This window comes from Cercospora kikuchii, assembly GCF_019650295.1.
Source record: "Cercospora kikuchii DNA, contig_00003, whole genome shotgun sequence".
Taxonomy (NCBI): Eukaryota; Fungi; Ascomycota; class Dothideomycetes; order Mycosphaerellales; family Mycosphaerellaceae; genus Cercospora; species Cercospora kikuchii.
The window spans coordinates 2,669,844-2,691,927 of NW_025408584.1; the positions used below are offsets into that span (position 1 = coordinate 2,669,844).

At 52.9% G+C, this 22,084-nt stretch overlaps 6 protein-coding genes across 6 annotated transcripts; 2 read left to right on the plus strand and 4 right to left on the minus strand.

Annotated features, from left to right (window-relative positions):
• Positions 1 to 2,320: 2,320 nt before the first annotated feature.
• On the plus strand, positions 2,321 to 3,355 carry CKM354_000541900 (uncharacterized protein; the record flags this gene model as incomplete). Its single annotated transcript, XM_044800692.1, has 1 exon — positions 2,321 to 3,355. The coding sequence occupies one exon, from the start codon at positions 2,321 to 2,323 to the stop codon at positions 3,353 to 3,355; it is 1,035 nt and encodes a 344-aa protein (XP_044656627.1).
• A 27-nt stretch (positions 3,356 to 3,382) lies between these two features.
• Positions 3,383 to 4,864, minus strand: CKM354_000542000 (uncharacterized protein; the record flags this gene model as incomplete). Its single annotated transcript, XM_044800693.1, has 5 exons — positions 3,383 to 3,811; positions 3,863 to 4,060; positions 4,114 to 4,412; positions 4,465 to 4,494; positions 4,546 to 4,864. 5 exons carry the CDS (start codon positions 4,862 to 4,864, stop codon positions 3,383 to 3,385), a joined length of 1,275 nt encoding a protein of 424 aa, XP_044656628.1.
• Positions 4,865 to 6,257: 1,393 nt separating this feature from the next.
• On the minus strand, positions 6,258 to 8,873 carry CKM354_000542100 (uncharacterized protein; the record flags this gene model as incomplete). The annotated part of the gene is made up of 1 exon (XM_044800694.1): positions 6,258 to 8,873. One exon carries the CDS (start codon positions 8,871 to 8,873, stop codon positions 6,258 to 6,260), a length of 2,616 nt encoding a protein of 871 aa, XP_044656629.1.
• A 3,405-nt stretch (positions 8,874 to 12,278) lies between these two features.
• Positions 12,279 to 14,417, plus strand: CKM354_000542200 (uncharacterized protein; the record flags this gene model as incomplete). Its single annotated transcript, XM_044800695.1, has 1 exon — positions 12,279 to 14,417. One exon carries the CDS (start codon positions 12,279 to 12,281, stop codon positions 14,415 to 14,417), a length of 2,139 nt encoding a protein of 712 aa, XP_044656630.1.
• Positions 14,418 to 15,210: 793 nt separating this feature from the next.
• On the minus strand, positions 15,211 to 18,867 carry CKM354_000542300 (uncharacterized protein; the record flags this gene model as incomplete). Its single annotated transcript, XM_044800696.1, has 1 exon — positions 15,211 to 18,867. The coding sequence occupies one exon, from the start codon at positions 18,865 to 18,867 to the stop codon at positions 15,211 to 15,213; it is 3,657 nt and encodes a 1,218-aa protein (XP_044656631.1).
• A 394-nt stretch (positions 18,868 to 19,261) lies between these two features.
• CKM354_000542400 (aminopeptidase Y) lies at positions 19,262 to 20,767 on the minus strand (the record flags this gene model as incomplete). The annotated part of the gene is made up of 1 exon (XM_044800697.1): positions 19,262 to 20,767. The coding sequence occupies one exon, from the start codon at positions 20,765 to 20,767 to the stop codon at positions 19,262 to 19,264; it is 1,506 nt and encodes a 501-aa protein (XP_044656632.1).
• Between the last annotated feature and the right edge of the window lie 1,317 nt (positions 20,768 to 22,084).

A 22,084-nucleotide genomic window follows, 5' to 3' on the forward strand; every position in this document is an offset into this window, starting at 1 on the left:
AGTATACGTGGCTCCAGAGTGTCTTTCGAAGGGGCAGTGTCAGCTCAAATACTTTGTCTAAACGTTGTCTGGCGCCTCAGCATCAGGTGAGGTCAGCCCAGGAGGCAGCGGGCAGGTGCAGGATGCGTTTGGAGCAGATGGGGATGCAAGCTCCCGTTCGTCGCAAGCAAGTCCACTACGTGCGTTTACTGTGACTTTGCTCATCTATCACGCTGTCTCACACATATGTCAATGCTGAAAGACAGCATGACGTGTACGTGGACAGAAATCACGGTTTTGGGCGTGCTTGCCTTGTCCGGTATCCTATGGCTTCGCGCCGGACAGTGAGTAACTCTGCATCACGGCACAGATGCATGATCAAAGGAATGTGGAGAGATGAAACAAAGAATAGAATAATGGATAATTGAAAGAAAGAAGGACGCGAGGTGAAGTGAGAACCCCTGTCTTCTGATGACGCAACTTGTTTTGGCAAACAATTTCCACTGTTGCAACCTGAACTTGTCTCTAACCTTCTTATGCCCCACGACTTCACTTCTCGAACATTTTGTGGCATTTCTGGGCTGCTGTTGCAGTACGCAGGCTGCCCATCTCGCACAGAAGCATTGAAACGCCCCATTTTCCCAAGTTCCCACGATGAACCTTCAGAGGTGAACAAACGCGAAGCACATTCGAGAGCGCAAGTCCCGTGGGATTTTACCCTTTCTAGAGACCGCGGGTTTGCCGTGCTCTTGAAGTCTGCAGTGTGGAGCAAGATTGAGAAGAAGTCAGCATGGCAAGCAGGATTGTGCAGGGCTGCGACGTGCGAAGTTATTTCTGGCGTACAATAAGGGACAATACTTATTGACCTGTGAGACCCTAAGCGGGGACAATCACTTCTCAATCACGCTGGCACGGGCTTTCCCGCTCCCTTCGCGCTCCCTATACGCTCCCAATTGACACAACATCCTCTTGTTTTGTTTTACTACATACGCACTGACATATCTCGCACTACTCCGACACTTTCGTCCAGCCTCCAGTCACTCGTCCTTCTCAACCATGGCTCAGCAGTGCAAGTACTGCTCGAAGGGTTTTGCTCATGGACCAGCTCGTCGCTCGCATGAGCGAGCACATGAGGTGCGTAGCAACCTCAGGACCGATACGTAAAGTTCGATCAGCTCATGGAACCCACAGCGGCACTTCTGACTCAATTCTTAGTCTCTTTACCAATAGGGGTTCGCGTGCCGGAGTTTCATCGCCAGTAGCTGGTTCAGAAGCGACACCTGCTACACCGAAGCAAAAAGATGTTACTGTAAGCCACCACTCTGGCGTTCCGGTGACTCCAATTGGCGAACCAGCTGAGAGCACTCGCATAGCGAAACACCATACTCGGTATGCTGTCAAGATCATGGAAGGTGTCTACTACGGACTCCCCGCGACCTTGCCCGCCACGACTCCAGAAAGAATCGACTCGATAGTTAGCATCACGAAAATCAGCTTCAGCGTTGATCGGCGCAGAATCAATCATTGCTCCTTGCGAGAAGGGCACAAAATCATCTTCGACTCAGGTATTGGCGAGCATGGCTCGTGGGTGCTGTCAGCTCCCGTCGACATCAGTAAGTGCACACGTGTTTCGGATCCCCTTCTCTATCGAACCACCGATTTCAAGTACGGGTCTTTGCACAAGTCAGACGGCGCGGGCGCAACAGGGGAAATACGAGCGACCTACCCGTATAATCGTACACAGCAGCGACAGCAGAAAATGGTCCTGCAGGGCACTAGAGGCACAATCACCCGAATGACTGGAAAGAATTTTGCCGAGCAACAGCCCACTGTCTCTAGTCATGGTAAGTTGGACGATGGAAGTGATAGCACAGATCGTATCCTGTGAAACCTCGCGACCTTGTTGGAGCAGCACGAGCATATGAAAGAGGAGGAACAACAGCGTCAACGGAAGAGTAGGGAAGCGCCGCTACGATACCATCGAAATGTATGAGCGCAAGAGTAGATGCTTACAGGCTGCTGATCTCTTCGTCAGCGGAGCCAGAAAATGAGAGGTAAGAAACAGACGTTTGTGAGCAAGACATTCCAGCAACATTCATTGCACCAATTATTTTTGATCGATACACCGGCATGGATGTCGCTCCATCACCATATAATCCACTGAGGCACCCCTCGTTTACATCCACTCTCGAAGTACAGACCAGCCTTGGCGAATCCTGCCGACCCACTGCGGCTGAGCTCTAAGCTACAGATGTTCACAACTGACTTTCAATGAATCCTAACTTCAAGGTCACTACGTATTGTTCGAGTCTCCACGTGGGAGTACAGTTAGCTAGGCACCATGGACCACCTCGAGCAGAAATCTCACCAAGCACCAAGCGGAGTCAAGTACAACTACTATACATCCGCAGCTCAGGACAGCAAACCAACAATCCTTCTATGCCACGGCTGTCCAGATTCTTCAGATCTTTGGGCTAATCTGACTCGAGACTATCTCGTACCCAACGGCTTCGGTGTGCTCGTCCCAGATCTCGTCGGCTACGGCCTCTCAGACAAACCTGACGACATCAATCCCTATGCCCTGGATTCCATCTGCAAAGATATAATCTCCATCCTCGACGCCGAAACACTTCCAAAAGTAATAACACTCGGCCACGATTTCGGAGCATTTGTGTCCAGCAAATTGATCACATACCATCCAGACCGCATCTCTGGCTTGATCACCCTCGGAACAGCTCACGCTCCTCCTTCGCCGGAAGCGTTTGATTTCGAGAAAATTCGTCAAATGCAAGAACAGTATCTGGGATATTGCTCTGGCTGGTATTTCCCACTTTTCACATCTGATAAGGGCTACGAATTGATGGATGCGCATGTGGATAGGATGTTCACTGCTCTTCACGGAGGTGGAGAAAGGATGAAGCAGGTTTGTTGTTATCCTAATGCCTTCGAGGACTGGTTGAAAGATGGAAGCGATGGCACGGAAGCTGTTTTACCATATGCTGAGAGTGACGAGTTCCGCAAGCAGTGGATCGGCAGACTTGAGAGGGATGGGTTTCGTGCGCCGATGTTGTGGTACAAAGGAGTCGTCAAGAGTCTGACGCTACAGCGAGACCAGCAGGCATTAGAGGCTGGCAATCACGTTGTGAAAGTGCCATACTTGTTTATCGCAGCTTTGAAAGATCCACTAGCGCCTGCTGTCGCGATCGAAGGTCTGAAGGCACAAGGTCTTCTGCCGGATGTGACTGTGAGGGAAGTACAAGCAAGTCATTGGCTGATGCTGGAGAAGCCACAAGAGACTGGTGAAGCAATCGTGAGCTGGCTCAAAGAGAGGTACTTGAAATTTGATTGGAAGCACCATGATGCCCTCAATCTCTAAATAGTCATTATCGCTCGCGAAATCCTCTCATGCCGCACCAGAAGCGCTGTCACCCGAGTTATGATTGAGCGGGCAACCAAAATTCTTCGCCATAGGCAACAAACCCGCCGTTATCGCATTAGAAATGTCGACTGGAATGTTGATAACCTGTCCCAGCTCAGAAGGAAAGCCACCAGTAAGTGCTTGGTAGATCAGGCACATTGCATCAGCTGGTGTATCTGGATTGAACTTTCCATCCTGGATGTAGGTGCTGAAGTTCAAGCCATTGAAGTTATTGCGACCAACGTTGCCGCCGAAAGGTACTGGATGAAGTGCATACATCCTGATGATCTGAGAGCCGACTTTGTTGTTGTCGTAGGAGTCGAAGCGATTGCGCCAGTTAGGTGGGATTCGCTCGCCTCCGTTCCAGACATATTGTCCATTGACCTTGTCGGCACCGAAGAACGACATCATCGTCTAGCAATATATGTCAGTACTGATAGCGGGAAAGCTACATGGAATACTTACAGCTTCATCAGCAGTACCACCTGCGGTCGGCATGAGCTCGTACAAGAAAGACGCAGCGCCGTACAGCAACAAGGAACCAGGTCCGAAGAAGAAATTGCCATTGTCAGCCTTCGACTGGTTGTAACGCAATTCTCGGTACAGTGCCAAGTGTTCGAGGTTGCAGTTGCCTTGACAGTAGCTCATCATTTGAGTGAACAACTGAAGCGTTGTCAGTAATGCAACCTCCAGCGATCTGCATTCGATGTACTTACAGTAGCATTCCATCGATAGTTGTCGCCATTGGCCAAGAAGTAGTCGTTCCTCGTCAAAGAAGTGTCTGCCTCAAAGTGGTTGTGACCATTCAGGCCAAGCTCATCCGCAAGCACATTACCAGGAGTCACCGTACGTGAGTTGGCATCGCACCCAATGGACAACTTTGTGGTTCCAATGAGGTCTCCATCGAGTCCGACGCCAGCGATGGCAAGAAGGTTGGCCAGATCATAGCCGACGTTGTACAGGTTCTGTTGCGCATCCACAAGCTCGTTGTAAGTTGTAATACCATCGCGGGCGACTAGATCAGAGTCAGTAGTGGCTATGTGAGTGTTCATTAGAGTAAACTCAACGGAATCCGTGGTTAGCCGCCGCATTCAGACCTATTTCTCGTCAGCCAACGTTCGTCAATCTGTCACTCTGGTGCAACAAACCAGGACAAGGACCTCGAATATCTGTCTTCGGGTTCGGAGCACGGTACTCATGTGCTGTATCTCCAGGGGCAGGCACCAGAACACCGCCCTTACCAGTACCAGGCTTTCCATTGATAGCGCCCAGGTAGGGATACTGAGCGGTAATAGGAGCAGCTGGGACGTGATTGACATTGAATGGGCAATCTGGTGAGTCTCTCGGCATCTGCATGCGAGCAGAGCGTTTCGGCAGCATCGAAGAGTCGACGCCTGGTACATTGGCAACCCATGGATAGGCGAAGGCGCCCTGCGCGGCTGCAAGAGCCAGTAGAACTTTCGCCATTGATCTTGCAATGCTGTGACTGGACAAGTGCGTGGAGTGTCGGTGAACTGCGAGATGCGTAAGATACTGAATGAGGTACTCATACTTATAGAGTGATCGTTGGTCCTCACAATACCCTCTCTGCCTCGGCCACTTGCAAGGCTACCACATAGGGGAGGTAGTGCAGGCGCATCCAATAGCGGCTGAGAAACTTCGACGAAGGGATGCGCAGCTCGAAGCACATGGCAAGTAGTCACTGATGCGCTTGCTGCATCTCGCAACGATCTGCAATGCAGCAACGCTTTTTTTTTCCTCAAAGACCTCGAGAGCTATAATGAATCATTCGACGACCATTAGAAAGTCTGTTGAACGTGAGATAGCCTACGAGATGCGCGCGCTGTGATATCGGGAACGTCCACCGTCGGTGTTCAGATACTCATCGACCAAAACAATAATCATTCTCCATCTGCTGCTGAGGTTGGCGGAAGCCTACAAGAAGCTTTTGCCGCAAGCTTGATTCCGGTGCAAAGCAACGCGGTATGCTTGGTCGAACTCTGCAGGGTGAGGTGTGGGCTGACTTTTGCGCATTCGGCGACTTGCCATTGGTGGTCTTCTCTTGCGAGTGCGACATGCGATCGCACGTTGCGTGAGGTGAGTAAGCTAGACAAGACCTGCCGAGGCATCATCTGGAATGTCATTTTTCGACACTGTGTTGCGCATTTCCAAGTACGCTCTGGGAGCAGAGAGCCAATGATGAATGGTGATGAGTTTGAACAGTCATGCGTGGTCCGATGTCAACGGCATGTCTATGAGATCCAGCCTTAACCATGCAGTGAATGTGGGACACCGCCACGAGCGACAATATACGGCCTAGGCACAATTGAGCAGCTGCAGGCTCTAGAAAGTTCTGCTCTTCCCGTAGCTGCCACAGTGTCAGCTATAGATGCATCAATGCTCTGAATTCCTACTCAATGCGGTAATCAGTGCGCTGATGGAACAAACCGGGGAAACGTGACGAGGCAAACCCAGTTGCGATTCGCGATACCCTTCTGATGCATCACGAGGTATCAGTCAGCATTATTGCATGCGCTCTGATGAACGGAAAGAGTGTGAGAGCTCTCACGCACCATGCAGACGATATCGATCACAGCTGACATTGAATCGGACCTCCATGTCTGTCGTATATGCCATTTTTCAGCGTGGAATTCGACGTGTACCATAAGCCACCTTTGGGAAAGACCAGTCGTATTTGACTGCGAGGTTACGGCTGGAATTGATGTCTTCATATTTCATATCGTGTATTCTTCATTGCTTCATACATTATGCCGTGAAGCCGCTATGGCTAATCCAGTTCCCAGGATTCCTGTTCTGTGCATCATTTTTGTCAAGCCTTCTCAAGTGTGGTCCCTTCATGTCAGCATGGTCGTTCGTCCTTCGGCGACACTATCGCGTCTCTCTTGGTCTGCCTCCAATTCCCACTCGACACTGTTTTGCAACTGCAGATCGCTTCCTTCAGGAGGCTGCTAGGTCCATCTTTGAACGCAATACCAACAGCAACAGCCAAAGTCATGCTAAACTTCAACCACAACAGTGGCGAGTGCTTCCATCGCTGGGTATGTTGACAGCTCTTAGCTCGTCCCTTAGACGTGCTCGACGCCCGCTTCTTGCCCTTGCCGGAAACAAGGCCACGGCTTCGAAGGGCTCCAATGGCAGGCGAGGAGGATGGCGGAGGCGTCTGATACAGCTGGCCGTAGTCGAGCCCATCGTGAGGTGCAATGCTGGAATCCGTGTCTCCAAGAAGGTCCTGCTCCGACGTGTTGGACTGCGTGCAGCAAGTCTGCCTCGCGATCAACCGTCTCTTGGCCATTGGACCAAGTAAAACTCCCACAAGCCACCACTGGATAGACAGCAGTGGTCGAGGTATCCGCATGCGAGCCTGAGCTCTCTCAATCAAGTACTTAGCTACACTGAGAGGCGATGCCGAAACATCGCCGAAGAAGTCTCGCAAAGAGTCGAGCGTCGAAACGGTTCGGATGGACTGCACGCCAAGAGTCTTACTGCTGACGCTGCGCTGCAGCCGTGACACAGATGGAGTGCAAGGCATCGTTGGAAGTGCTGCAGTCGAGTCTGAGGACAGGCGTTCTTTTGGCTGTCGCTCTGGGCGCTCACTCGGCCTCTCGCCACTGGCATCAGAGACAAATGGACTAGAACTCGAGCCGACTGTCATGCCTGCAGAGTCAGCAGATTCGAACATGCGTGACGAGTGACCTGCGCTCGAGAGTGTTTGTGCAGCCTCCAACTCGTCTAGTAGATTGCGCCCAATAACCGCGCCAGTAGCGGAGCCAAGAGAGCCAAAGTTGCTCGTATTTGCGTGAGATCTCGTCACATTATCGTGCTCTTCCAGCAAACTATCCAGGAGTGGGTCGTCATCGTCCGAGTATTGTGTGTCGCGGAAATGCAACATAGGCTCGCGAAGTGTAGCCGCATTGACCCCAGTCTCGGGTCTACGGGAGCTGGCCAACTCCTGATACTCTGGAAATGGGGAGCCAGCTAGATGCACAGGCGAGCCAGTGCTGCTCGTCTTGCTCACAGTCCTACGGCGATACACTTCTGGGCTTCTTGGTTCCAAGCCGGCGTCTTCTGCATGCATGTCGAATGCTGCATCGTACTGAAATTCGCCCCTATCGAACGGCGGTGCTGAAGCTGGGACGTGCTCAAAGTGGGTCGTTGAGGGCAGAATCAGCGGTTTAGGTCCTAGACTACCAGCACCGAATCGCCGCATTCTCCGCATTGGTCTCTTTGCGTTGGGCTGGTGGGAGCTATTACTGGCAAATCCGGAGAGCTCAGACTGATTGAAATCCTCATCTGAGGACGGGATGTCAGGAGAGAACATGACGTTATGCGGAGATATTGGCTGCCCCGGACTGAAGCGGGTTTGCATTGGAGATGTTGGCCGAGTGAATGATTGACGCTCCGGTGATCTGCATAGAGAAGTCGCAGTTGGCAAACGTGGCAGTATGGATGATAGTCTCGAATGCCCGGGCCGACCGGGTGTCTGAGCGTGCAGATCGAGCTTCGTTGGCGAGCTGGCGATGAGATCGGAGAAGAATTCAATCCTTCTCTCCATGTTCACATTGGCGGTCTCTGTGGCATCGAGCGCCTCTGTCGTGGTACGCAGCTGACTTTCAAGCTCATGGATCCGATATTTGGAGATCTCACATTCCTCCTCGACGGATCGCAGCTGAGCCCTCAGGGTTTGCTCTGCTTTGTGGGACTTGGAAACTTCTTCGTGCAGACGATTGTCAAATTGTGTCTCCCACTCATCGACTTCATCTCGGAGCCGAGCCACTTCTGCCTTTAAGTGCCGCATGTTGGACGACTGCTCTCGTGTCACACTCGGAGAGTTGACTGCCTGCAACTGCGCCTGCGCAGCGCTGAGTTCCTCTTCGAGATGATCAACGTAGCGACGGGTCTCTGCACTAATGGATCGCCGCGGCCGGGTTGACATCTTGGAGACTCGTGTCCTAATGGAGCGTGACTTGGGATTTGACTGCACAGTCGTGTTTGGAGGTGAAGAGCCCAGGTTTTCGCCAAAGGTGCCGTGCTTGACGTCGGGCGTGTAGAAGTCGGCGGAAGTCACTCGCTGTCTCACTCGCTTTGCTCGCAGGGTGCCAGCGCCATCGGCTGCATTCCCAATGTCTTGCAGGACTCCGGCAGAGTCGTGATTGATAAGACCACAGGTTTCGCGTGCTCGTGTTCCGGACGGAGACACGTTTTCTGCATCTGAAGTCTGCGACTGCGACTGCTTCGTGAAAAATGGCGACAGGTCAGGGGCAGTCGTGGGCATGGCCGGCAAGGACTTGGGCGTGATTTTCCTCACGGCAGGCCCCCGAAAGCCGGCATTGCGAAGCTGCAACCTGCGCGTGCGCTGTGTCACTGATGCGGGCGGTTCGAGTCGAAGTGCAGGAGGAGTGCCATCTTCGTTCGCCGTCTCATTGGCCAGGGGAGAATGATGCAGAGGTGCAGCCATGGCCGCACAATACCGACTGTCGTGTGTTGTGGTTACATCTGGAGGTGTTGTTCGCGTGTGTTTATGCTGCTGCTGTCATGAATCGCTCCCAAACACGCTGCCCGCCGCGCAAATACGCATCCGCATGCAACACTCTCGCGATCCTGCCGGCCGTTTCTGAGACCGCCTGGATGGGGTGGGCAAGAGTGGGATGCGGTCTTGCTCCCTGGATTATGTCCCCGGCACTTGGGTTGCTCTTGACGACCGCCTGCCGAGGTGCGGGACCGTGGAGCGCGACGCCAAGCTTTCACGAAATCTCCGCGAAAGTCACCAAGTCAGCTCTCTCCGCTTTCAGTTCCTCCTGCAACGCCGACTGCCCATCTATAGCCCGCCTGGACTGGTGCCGACCGCGCTGGACTGGTCAACCTGCCGTGATACCAGCATATGGTCCTGTCTGTCTGCACAAACTCCCACCTCGATCACATCGCGTGCACAGCGAGAGCAAGAGCTCGTCAACCGCGGTGGAAGAACAAGTGTCGGCACCCTCCATGTGCTAGTCGCAGCACGCAGCAGGCTACAGCATGTCTGCAGCAGCGCAGACCGAGGATGCGCGACACCCTATGAGATGGCCCATACGCAGCTGGCAATCTGATGCTGCGTGAAGCTGTCGGGCCTAGGTCTCGAAATCCCCTCAACGCCATTCGATCAGGTCAGTGGCGACGCAAACCTACCTCATAGTCTCGGACAGAGCACAAAAAGCAGAGCGAATGCCGCATGTGCCAGTCGCAGGTCCAAGGCCAGCTGCAAGCCCTTGTCTCAAAGCGCGTGCCCTTGACACCACGAAAGGCCAGTAAGCACCAGAGTCGGAATCCATCTCTCCATGTCTGGCCTCTGAAAACAGGGCATATGCTATGCTTGGAAACACGCCATTGATCACAGCTGCGAGGTTTGTTGCTCTCTGGCAGGCTTCGTGTAGGAAGTGATTCTCGGATTGTCCACAAGCCTACAGCAGTGAGTATAAGCGCTTACAATCGGACACGCCACTGTATCGCGGCCCAGCAGGCTCTGTGAGGGCTGGAGTCGATATTGATCTTGAACACGCTGTATTCTCATGCTCACAGTCCAGTCAAACCTACTCCCAACATACGCGTGTCGTCTCCGCTTTAACTCCAATGATTAACAGTGTCGACTGGTAGTTTAGTGATGGGATCGGTTGTTGCGACTAATGCATCTGGCACACGAACAGGTGCCGCACTGGCGAAGGAGACCTGGTCTCTTGATCAACCTGAAGCATTTCGTTGGTGAGCTGATGTTACACGATCGTTGGGACGCGCAAACGTCGACAGCAGTAAGATTTCTCATCACCTTAAAAGTCCGCATTGAAGCACGGGTGTTATATCGGAGGGCTACGGGATCTGCACAAGCGCACAACAGTCGATGCACCTGGACAGTGCTTTGGTGAGACTGGTGCTTTGCGCAAATGGTCGACGCGCGTAGCCAAGCCCGGACATAGGCCCGACCAGTAATCACGGATAACGAGCTGTGATTTGATGCTCCGTAGAAAAGATGAGCAGGGTGACAGACAAATCTGTTCGATGCCGCAACGAATGTGAGCAAGCATCACGACTCAGTCATCCAGGAGCACAGCTCGCCAGCTCCAACGGCACTCGAGCTCGATCGAGCTGGAAACAAGCATTTCATCATGCAGACCAAGAATGCAACCTGCCAGGCATTTTGCAGATTCGATAGTGCGATGCATGTAGCAGGCCACGTGCAGCATCGATTGCGTCTGCACTCTTAAGATAGTGATGAAATGCGTGATGCAGTCTCGGGCGAGAGCCGTCTCCTGAATTAGATGGATGCTTTTGCTGCAAAAGAGCCGTTCCTCAACAAAGGGCAGCAGCGGTGATGGTCCAACGATGATGCGCAACGGTTTTTCCGCCTTAGCTCAAACACCCGTTTCACGCCCTGGCGCTCCCGAAGTGTTTGCGATGTGAGGGCAGTTCTCTGGGTAAAACAATGGGAGGCTGTTATCGTCACTCTCGTGCCCCAGCGATTTTGCGTCTGATTTGACGTGCTGGTGTCGCCAAATTAGCATGATGTCAAGACGACTGGGAGGAGGGCGTGAGGAGTGGGGGGCGAGACGGGGATGCATGCATTGCTTGGTCGGCGGCAGAGCGAATCATAGGGCGGAAAGGAATTAAAGATAGGCGGGCCGCCCATGGGCGCATGAGGGCGTGCAGGCGTTCGACCACTCGGGAAAATGGTTGAGAAGAGGCGAAGGATTGCTTCTCGAAAGTCGGCTGCGCAACGGTTCGGGAGTCGTCTGTGCAGCGTGCTGTGGTATCACTGATATGTCGAGATGGTGTGCTGCTGCCATGGGGGTCGACGGCGTATACAGCAGTAGTGTAGCTGCGTTCGCGACGCGCGTATGGCACGGCCAGACAGGATATGCTGCAGGCATGTCGCTCTGGCAAGATGGCGATCGGCTGCTGCTGTGCTGCAGACGCACCGCGAGCACGCACTCGCCCATCGCCAACTGGCTTCCGGGTCGGTGCAGTAGCGGCAGCCGCAGCGGATCCCAAGGCGCGTGGTCGGCTGGCTGCACGATGTTTCGAATGGACAAGGTTTCATTCTGGTGGAGTTGGCCCGACCAGCGAGCGGTTTTCGACATGCTCGTCGTGCGTGTGAGAGATTCGTGCGCGGCAGCCAGCACGAGAGTGAGGAGGAGGTGCGGAAGGGGGCGAGCGTAGGTTGGTCGTGGGCGATGGGGGGTCCTTGTGTCAGATGCAATCAATCGCCGCCGTCGTCTTGTCCAGTCTTGTCTGGTCTTGCTGCTTCTCCATCCTGGGCACTCCCCTCGTCCGTTCTGCTCTGTTCTGTTCTGCTCTCCTCCATCGGTCTTGTCGTCGTCGTCACCACCACCCCTCCTCCGCGCGCCGACCTCCGCTCCTGTGCCGCCTGCAGCTCGCGAACGCACTGCGTGTGTAACGACGGGGCATCCTCCGCAGCTGTAGCATTCACCCGCGCCGGCTATCACCAAAAGTGCGCACGCAGCGGCGGCAGTGTGGCTACCACTAGACCCTACCCTACCCACTCGGCCCCCATCACAACCGCGATCGAGACAGGGCTCGCCCGACGGCCGCCACCACTTTTCTTCCTTCTCACGACATTGCATTCGCCAATTTCTTGCTCCCGGCATTCCTTCTTCCTTGTGCAGCAGGCGAGCCCCGCAGTGTATAATACGACCGCCTCGCCTCCGTCACCGTGGCGTCGTCGAACCTTCGCCAGCGCAGTAACACTCTGCAACAAGAGTCTACTGTACCGCCGGCCACGCTGGAGGAGCCGAAGGAGTGGCATTCAGAGAGCAGCCGCTCTTCTGATGCCGGAGAGTTTGACGGACACTCGTATTTGCTTCCCAAAACTATGCGATCCGTCCCGCGGTTGACAACGTGGAATCCTTTGCGAATCTTCTCCAAGCACAGCTTTGCATACCAACAAATACCCTCACTCTCTGCCGATAGCATCAATATTGCCGCACTCGACTGGCCACAAGGCGGGATTCCGTGGCGAGATGGTGCGCGAAGAAGATGGGGCATTGGGCGGATATCGCTTACGAGATCCGTGTACCTTGCTTTAGCAGCGCTGTTCATGCTCGCGCTGCTGGGAGGCGGGGGCTACCACCAACATAGAAAATGGTCATTGAAGAACGAGAACAACGATGTGCCATTTGAGTGGATGCACTACGCGCGCCTCAATGGCTTCTACAACGGGATACGAACGCTGGTGCCCTATTCGCAATGGCAACCCGAAAATGCCTACAACAAAAGTGCGCCCAATACCTACGTCAGTCCAGAAGAACTGGGCCGCCAGCGACTATCACCCGAACCGCCCATCGACCCGGTCAAGTTCGACCCCTACAAAAATGTCCAAGGAATTCAGACCTGCTACATTGACGAGGAGGAGACAATCGAGGTTCCTGATGTGTACGCATACCCAGGAGTTCCACAGCACATGGCCGAGCCATTCTACGGCGACTACGATACCCTCGGTCTCAACGACGGAGTGTGTTTCGAGCGATTTGGAAGATACGGCCCTTACGGGTACGGGTACAACGAGACCATGGGCGGCATGGGACCCGGTGCCAACGCAGAAAGTGCTGGCAGTGAGAAGGTCTTCGAGCAGATGGGCTACGTGAACTACGACAACGTGGACTGGGGAAGTGCGCAAGAGCGTTGTTACGAGAAGAATAAGGCCCGCTTCAAGGACGACCCGATCAGCGGACGAAAGAAAAAGAGCCGGCAAGCGTACGTTCTGCGCTCATGGACTGGATACGAGTACCAACCTCATCAAATTATCGCCATGCGAGCAATGATCTCGGAACTGAACTTGAAGTCAGGTGGAGAGTACGATGTCCACCTGCTGGTGCATGTCAAGGATGACAGCATTCCGATTTGGGCGGACGAGCGGGTCTATCAGCAAATCGTGGAACAAAACGTGCCGCAAGAATTCTGGGGCATTGCTACACTCTGGTCTGAGAAGCAAATGGAGATGTACTATCCCGAGCCCTTCCCAGACAACTTCGCGAACATGGCCGGGAGCAGCATTCACGGCGTGTACAGAAGTGCACATTTCGCGCTGCAATGGTTCAGCCAGCAACATCCCGAATACGACTTCTTCTGGAACTGGGAGATGGATATTCGATATACCGGCCACTACTATCAATTCAATGAGAAGATCACCGAATGGGCACGAAACCAGCCTCGAAAAGGAATGTGGGAGCGAAGCTCACGTTTCTACATCCCGAAGTACCATGGAACTTGGGACAATTTCACGAAATTTGTGGAAAATGAGGTCGAGTACGTTGACAAGCCGAAGAACAACCCGACCGACAGTGGCCCAATTCCAGTTTGGGGGCCAGTACGCGATTTCCCGAATGGCGGCATGCTGGATCCACCTGAAGGTGTGACACCGCTGATAAGTTATGAGATGGACGACTACGATTGGGGAACTGACGAGGAGGCCGACATCATTACATTTAACCCAATCTTCGATCCGAGCCAGACGAATTGGGTATTCAGTTGGGATATTACCGGCTACCGACGAGATCTCCCACCTCCACCACGAAGATGCGCCATTGTGACAGTAGCTCGATTATCGAAACGATTACTTGATATTGCTCACCACGAAACATGGAGATTCCGACACACAATGTTCCCAGAAATGTGGCCGCCATCGGTGGCATTACATCACGGATTGAAAGCAGTCTACGCCCCGCATCCAGTATATTTCGACCGAGATTGGGACTTGGAGTACATGAACCAAGTATTCAACTACCCCAAAAATCTCTGGGATTCGCCCTTCGGCTGGGGTGAGCACAACATGCTCGGAAGCAGTTTCTACTACAACTCGGGATTCTCCGGTGCTCTCTGGCGAAGATGGCTAGGGCAGTACGAAAACGGAGAAGGCGGGAAACGACAAGAGGAGGAAGGTACAGGGAGAATGTGTTTGCGAGGTGTACTACACCACCCGATCAAGCACGAAAACTCCCCGCCTGGATCATGACGACACTGATGAGAAGTGTTTCATTTGCGTTGCGAAGTCCCTTTTTTAGTGTGCATATTCTTTGTACCGATCTGCATCATGGAGCGACCTACAAGTCCTCCGTCCAACATCCTGCGGCGTTTCTGTTTCTTGTACAGCATCGCGACCGGCGCACAGCAGCTTCGAACGTTTTGGATTTTATGTGGCATCCTTTGTGTATGTGTGTCTCCCCATGTATGTATCCTCACAGGTGTTGGTTGATAGAGAGAGAGAGAGAGCGCGCGAGTGAAAGAAAGAGATGGAGCGAGAAGGACTTCGGAGGCAGGCCTTTCGGATGATCATCACGTCCGAATCTTTTTGCTTGCACATGATGTGAATGATCGCGCGTGTGTGAGTGGCTGGACTTTTGTGTCAGCTCTGCTCGATTGTTGTTGTCGCTGTTGGGTAGGGGAAACAAAACTCTGGCGCTGATCCGGCCGACGACGATGAGGAATCGTCGATTATAGAATTTACAGCTTAAAGACATTAATGCCAACAATGGTTCTCCAAAGATCGTCCTTTCTGCTGTCAGTGTCTCAGATGTGACTGGCTTTGGTTGAGCTGCTGGTTTCTCACTTCATGTTCAACCAACTTTGCCCCCCGCATCCATCAGCCACTGGGTGAGGGTGGATTGAGACAATAGTGGCGGTGAGAAGTCAAAGAAGTAATTCATTGCACACACCGTTCATTACTCGACACAGCCGTCCAATAACGCCGCGCTACGACCCATCAACCACGAAGCCCTCCCATCATATTTACACTCACTATCAAAACATCAAAACCCAAACGAATCCAACAGACTATTAGCATCAGGTTCTTTGAACTGCGTAGGTTCTCTTTTCTTTGTCTTCTCCTCGTCTGCCTTCGGTTCGGGCTCCGGCGCGGACGCGTTCTTCCTCGCCTTGATCTTCGCCAACAACTCGGCGGCTTTGGCTTCTCGCGCAGCTTGGTCGTCCTTTGATGTGGACCTGGTCGGCTCTGGCCTGGTAAAGCTGTCGAGCAGCGAAGGTGGCTCGATAAGTTCGGCACGGGGAGACTCGGGCTCCGGAATGGTGCGATCGGGCAGTGATGCGTGGAAACCATTCGTGATACCATTTGTCGCGGCATTGGACACTGGGTCAGGCTGCGCGAATGTCCAGTTCTTGGTGAGGTCCGTTGCGAGAAGTGACAGACCCATGCGTCCTAGAATCGTCGCAGATCGCGCAACAGCACTAGGCTCATGCTCACTGGGCGTTTTGCGGAGCTGCTTGTGTAGCAAGATCAATGCTGGGTCGTCTTGTTCCCAAGTCTTCACCATGCCGTGCATGGGCTCAACAAGGCTTTCGGCAGCTTCTCTCTTCTCAAGCAGTACACTATGGCACCAACTGACCAGCCAGCGATTGCCAGCTTGTTTCGCATCTGGAATGACGCGATCCACTAGCAGCTTGTGGAGTACATCAGAGCCGTCACCGCTGTACAGCCTTGCGACTGACACTGCAAACTGTACATCGTCACATTGCCCCGCGAGAACATTGCAGGCATCAGCTGCATCGTCTGCAAGCAGGAAGAAGGCTGCTGCGTAGTGAAAGCGTCTTTTTCCCATCAATGCATACGCATTCTTCTTCGCGGCAGTTCTGGCATCAGGCTGAGTGAAATCCTTTTTGAGAAAGTTCGTTGTCGATCTTTGCTCGCGATGCCACGTCGCTATCCTCCACAGAGCCAAAAGTGTCTGCTTCTTGTGCAAGGCTAGGTAGTACACTGCTGCATTGACAGGGTCTGGAGGTGATGATGAGCGGTAGGCTGTCTGAGCCATCTGTTCGAAGACTTGGAGCAATGCTTCGCGGTCAGTCAACCACGACATGATACCTAGGCGGCGGGCGATATCCCAGGTAATTTTGTTGTCGTGGTGCAAGATCAGAATGTCAAGCAGAGGCTGCTGCGAAGTGCTGTGGTATGCAAAAGTGATCTCGCGCCAGGACATCTCAGGCACGAATGCATCACTGTTGTGAGAGCCTGTATCGTCCTTAGCAATGCCATTGGCTTGCCCGGAGCTGTCTTCATGAAGCAGGAGTTGCAATTTCCATGAGAAAAGATACCACAAAGCGTGTTGGTCGAGTCCATTGACGTGATCGCGCAGGTAGAGTAGAGTATGAATGACATGCTGAAGACGTCTTTGGTCGCTTCGCGTGATCGCTGGCAAATGCTTTTCCTCGAGCTGTTCCTTAAGATCAGTTGCGACTTCAAGATCAATCCAGCTTTTGTGCGTGTCATCTTGCGTGAGGAGCGTGCCAACGTCTTCTTCAAGCACAGAATCAAGATCGTCTCCTGGACCCCAAAACTTCAGTTTCGAGGCAAGTCTTTTGACCAATGATACTGCCGATCGAGCATGGCCGTGTAATACCAGCCGTTCAATGGTGGTCGGATGCCAGACAGGAAGAGGCCTGCTTAGCTGCGACGTCAAGGACGGCAGTTGCATTGTTTTGACCTCCTCGTCGGCCTCTAGCAGCTGACGCGTCTCTTCCTGCAGCTCATTAAGAGGAGTATTGGCATCAGCCATGAACAAGGCAGTGCCTGCTTTGATCGCCAGAGTTCCGTCTGAGCGCCATGCCAGTCCAGTGATATCAAGCCCAGTATGCGCCACTGATATGCGTCGAATGTGATGCCACGACTGCATGGTATCCTTCCCTTCTCTGTATTTTCCTTGGGCGAAGACATCGACGCTATTATCTGATGCAATCGCTACCATGCTCTGTCTCGGCCCCAGTACGACGCATTGGGCGCTACGCGCAGGCAAATCGAGGACCTGGCAATGCTCAACATACCCGTCCAGAATGTCTACGAGCAGAAGCTTGTCGTCGTTAGGGCCGAGAAGTACTGCAACTTCTGTGTGGGCCGCCAGCAAGATGCCATTTGTGATACCTGTTTCGACAACACGTTCCGCATCAGTATCGCGTTGGCTGTCTTGCTGCCCAGAGATGGTGAGCCTGCCGTCTTCAGACAATTTGATTGAGTGTTGCTCGGTCGCCCATACATTGCCCTTCTGTGACCCTGCGTTCTCTCCATTTACATTAACACCTTTCCAGTTGGCGATGTCGGTGCCACGCCAAGTACTTGCTAACTCCAAACGTTCAGCACCTGACGCCGAGGTTGAGAAGAAGCTCTCGACCCGGCCTTGCCACCACGAGATCTGGCCAGCACCGCTGATGCTTTGCATGAGCATGTGTATATTGTCATCTTGGAACCATGCGAACGGCAAAGCAGGAGTATTCGGTGGCAGTCTCAGAGGTAAGCCCTCGGTGTGAGCAATGTGGAATGGCTGTACAGCAGTGGGAGTTCCCGGTCGCCGTTTGTGTCCAACGCTGTGAAGACCCCAAGCGGACATTCGTCCTTGACCATCGAGAACAATGATCACATCTAGTTCTTTCGAAACAAGCTCTTTCATAAGCTCTTTAGCATGGCTGATCTTGTTATCCAGCGACAGACCAATGGCGGCATTGAGGGCAGCCGAGAACTGATCTGAAGGCAAGATCACAACACATCGTGGAGGTTTGGTGACGAGTTGCTTGCCGCTGGTGCTGATACTTGGCGAGTCCGGTATGGCTGCCACCAAGTCGATAGACGTATGCAGAACTAGCACGTCCAGTTCATGTGTACCACCGGTGCGCCATATCCGTAGCACGCCGTCAGCGGCTACCGTGAACAGGACTTCGTGCTCCTCATCATGCCGCCTACTGATCGCACTGCCTCTCCGGATGTCAGAATGCTCGTCAAGTGGGCGCCACTCAAAATGGGTCACCACAGCCGGATGTGGCAGGTATGTGTGGTCGAACAAGCCTTCCTCGAACGACAGGCGTCTCCATATTTTGACAAGGCGATCATAACGGGCTCGAGTTGCAATCAAAGTGGAGCTCGGGCTGCACGCTGCTTGCTGCACAGGCCTCGCGACAGGCTTCGACCACAATGGTCTACGCTCTTCGACTGTCACGTCGTCTACTGCGGAAGTCCTTGGCGAGCTGGTTCGCGATGTGGGCAGGGTAGAGAACAGAGTGATAGATGTGCTGCCCGCAAGCAGCGCTTCGCCCTCATTGCTCCAGCATATCGACCATGTTTCCTCCTCTCCGTTCTTATGGCGCAGCAGTAATGCCTTTTCCCACCATAGCCTTGTCCAGCCCTCAGCCACGGGCTCCAGTATCCATGCCTGCTTCTTCCCTGCCACGAGCAGCTTGCCAGATTTGGCGTCTGCTGCGACTGCAATGAGCTCATGGGGGAATGTGAGTGCCTGAACGAGTGTGCTGGGCCCGGATAGGATGTTGAGTTGTTGGTCGGAGATATAAGCAATGTAGCGTTTGAAGCGATACACAAATATCGTCGTCGCCTGCAGCGATTCTGTTGGCGTGCCCGGCAGAATCTCCGCGAAAGCAGTAGGCGCGGTGCCAGGAGAGGTGGAGGGCATAGTAGCGGATACTATCGTGGTCGCTCGCAGATCATTGTCGTGATGCTGGATAAAACGAATGACGGAGTGGGCAGAGCACGCTTCTGATGTACTTGCGAGGTGCGTGTGACCGGCGTTAGCTCTGATAGCTCGGTCAAGTCCAGGTCTACACAACTGACGTGCATGTGCAGCATCCATCATGCAACTCTATCTGAACAGACCCCTGCTCTCGGGAAGCTTGGCAGTCGCGCTGGCATAAACACGAGTGAGATTACACAAAGTCAGGGCCTGATGCTCATTTTGTTCGCTCACAAAGTGTATTCTATGTGTTATGGTTAATTGAGCATGTTCAATAACAGCCATAAGTTGACACTAAAAATACAAATCCTATCTTCTGACCAAGCAAGCCTTACGATCAGATGAACAATCTGCTGCCACGATACTTAGTGTTCTGCACATATGCACTCTCCTTCATGACTTCAGTATCAGTCCTCTTTGGAAAGTCGTCAAGGCTGACAGCATATGTAGCAACCGAGTGCGCGATGAGCTTTGTGTTGACAACCCATGCAGTCACATTCACGTTGCCGACATCGTCACAGAGCTGGTGGTAGCATGGATCATACCAATCTCCAGCTTTGCCGCCGAAAACCTTCGCCTCTTCTTTCGTTTTGATACCTTCAGCACCAGTTGCAATTCCTCCGGCTGGGATACCTGCTCGAATAAAGCCATCGTAGTCCGAGCGTCCGTCGAATGGAATGAAAGTGTAATTCAGTCCATGCTTCCTGTACCAGTCGACATAGAGATCTCTGAGCTGTTCGCTTCCGGCCGGACTCTCTCCGTTGGTAGCGTTGTAGACCTGGTATGCAAAATTGGGGCTTCCCATCATGTCGTAGTCCATGAACAGGCGGACTTTTAGGTTCTCCTCCTCGGACAAAGTGGACGAATAAAAGTTCGAGCCGACCAGTCCTTCCTCCTCTGCTGCCCACCAGGCAAAGCGGACACAGTTGTTGACAGTGTAATTTGTCAACTCTCTGGCCACTTCTAGCAGAGAAATTGTCCCGCTTCCATCGTCATTGATACCTGGTCCTTCAGGAACAGAGTCAGAGTGAGCGCCAAGCATCACACAGTTGTCTGGATCACCATCCCTGGTCTGGGCGACAATGTTCTGAGTGTGGATAGTGCTGACGACGGCATCAATATACGCAATTGCATCGACTTCTTTGCCAGACTTCAGCTTATCCAGCGTTGGAGTAGCCTCCTCAAGGGAAATGCCAAAGGTTGCAACATGTTGCGGATCTGGAGTGCCCATGGTTCCATGCAGAGTGCCGTTTTCATTATTGTAGATGACTGCTGCAAGAGCGCCAGCCTTGCCAGCATTGAGTGACTTGTCACCAAAGGCGCACTGGCCGCGCTTGATAAATGCAATGTTGTTTTTGACAGATGCCGGATAGTCCGATGCGGAGCAACCACTATTCTCCACTGCGACCAAAAGGCCATGAACAGGTTCGTTGTCCTTAGTCGGAGGTGTCAAGCTCATGGCCGAAGCATTGTTAATGACTTCGTCTCCCAGAACCAGTCGTGATTCAAACACATTGCCAGAGTAAGCGGGGAAGTTCTGCTCGGTGAGGTTGTAGTAATCACCCAGCTTCGCGATTGTCGCCCAGATGTATTCGAGAGTGGCTTGATGACCAGCACTGCCGATGACGCGTGTGGGGTGATTATACTCATGCCATGAGAGCTCAGCGATTTTGTATAGATCCTGTGCTCTATCCAGCAGTTTATCGCCACTGATAGCGTCCTGCAGCTTCTCGGTTTCGACCAGTGGTAGTTTCTTGCCGCTCGATGAGAGCAGAGGCTGCTGCTCGTATGCCACAGCACTGCCCAGCAGCGCCGCGGCGATGACCTTCCTCATTGCAGTCATGTCGTTTCGATAGAAAAGTGAGTCAAGAGCACGATGTTGTGATAGAAGGTTGATGGGGTGATAGTCGGCTAAACTTCGGCACTTGGCATCATGAGATCCATTCAGATGATGCTTTCCTTGATGACAACTTGTCTCACTCTTTTAGGAATGCACAAAATCATCGGACTGGACGATAGTGCAGCCATACACGCACCAAGTCTGTGATCAGTGGCTCGGCTCTTCTTTTCAAGCTCTCGGGGCCCGATGAATTCGTGTTTCCAAATGGCCGGGACCGCTGTTCCCAGACATCCGCCATGGCCTGTCAGGGAAGGGACCACGATCACGCTTTCTTTGCAATCACTCACGATCACTGGAGTCAGGATTGCCTATACGCCAATTATCAGTATTGCCAATGTTGAGGGACTCTGCAACGCGACCGTGCGCTCTCAGCTTGAGCATTGGCCGGCCATACATTTGCATACCCTCATCAGCGAAGCTGATTCACATGATGGAAAGGTTCACAGATCGTGGTGCTTATAGCATACCGGTCAAAGTCCTCACAGGTACGGAGAATGACATTCAGCCGGGCCTTCATGGCTGGTTTTGTACATGTAGACAACATGGCGGATTCCGAGGAAGTTACAGTTTCAGTATTCAAGAAACGCGTCATGTTCTTAAGGTCGATCAGAAGCCTTTCATCAAGCTTGTTCTGCCAGTGCACATGTCGTACAAGCTCCCTTCCATGTAGACTGATTCCTTTACTGCCGTCGACCACGAAATACACTTCACTCGTGGCGCTCCTCTCTCCCTCTGATTCGCCAATGAACGAGATTCCGCTCATATGCCACATCGGCATTTCCGTTCGAGCTATGTCACGATCTGCTCCAGCTGAAGCATAATTCTCAGCCTGGGAGGCTTGACTGGTCATCATCTAGAATTCTAGATTCTAAGTGCAAGGGCACAAGTAGAATGACATGCGATTCAATGTGATCAACCTAAAGTCGAGTATCAGTCACGATGATAGTGCCAACTGCGCGGAAAAGGGCCAAAAAGCCAAAGACAAGGTAACTCAAGAATTCATACAAGGACTACGGTTGAGAGCGAGAGAGCTGATAGGTTTTTGATGGATGTGTAGAACGGGATGCAGGACATGCAGGTACGTGACCACATCGATGTGTCAAAGTGTCGATCTTGTCAATGGCTAAGTGCTCTTCAGACAAAGACGTATCAAATGTGACGAGGCGCGACCCTGCTGTAGGAAGTGCTCCTCTACTGGAAGGACTTGTCTTGGCTACGAGATTCCTCTCGCCCTTGTGCAAGCTGAGGATCATGCCGTCT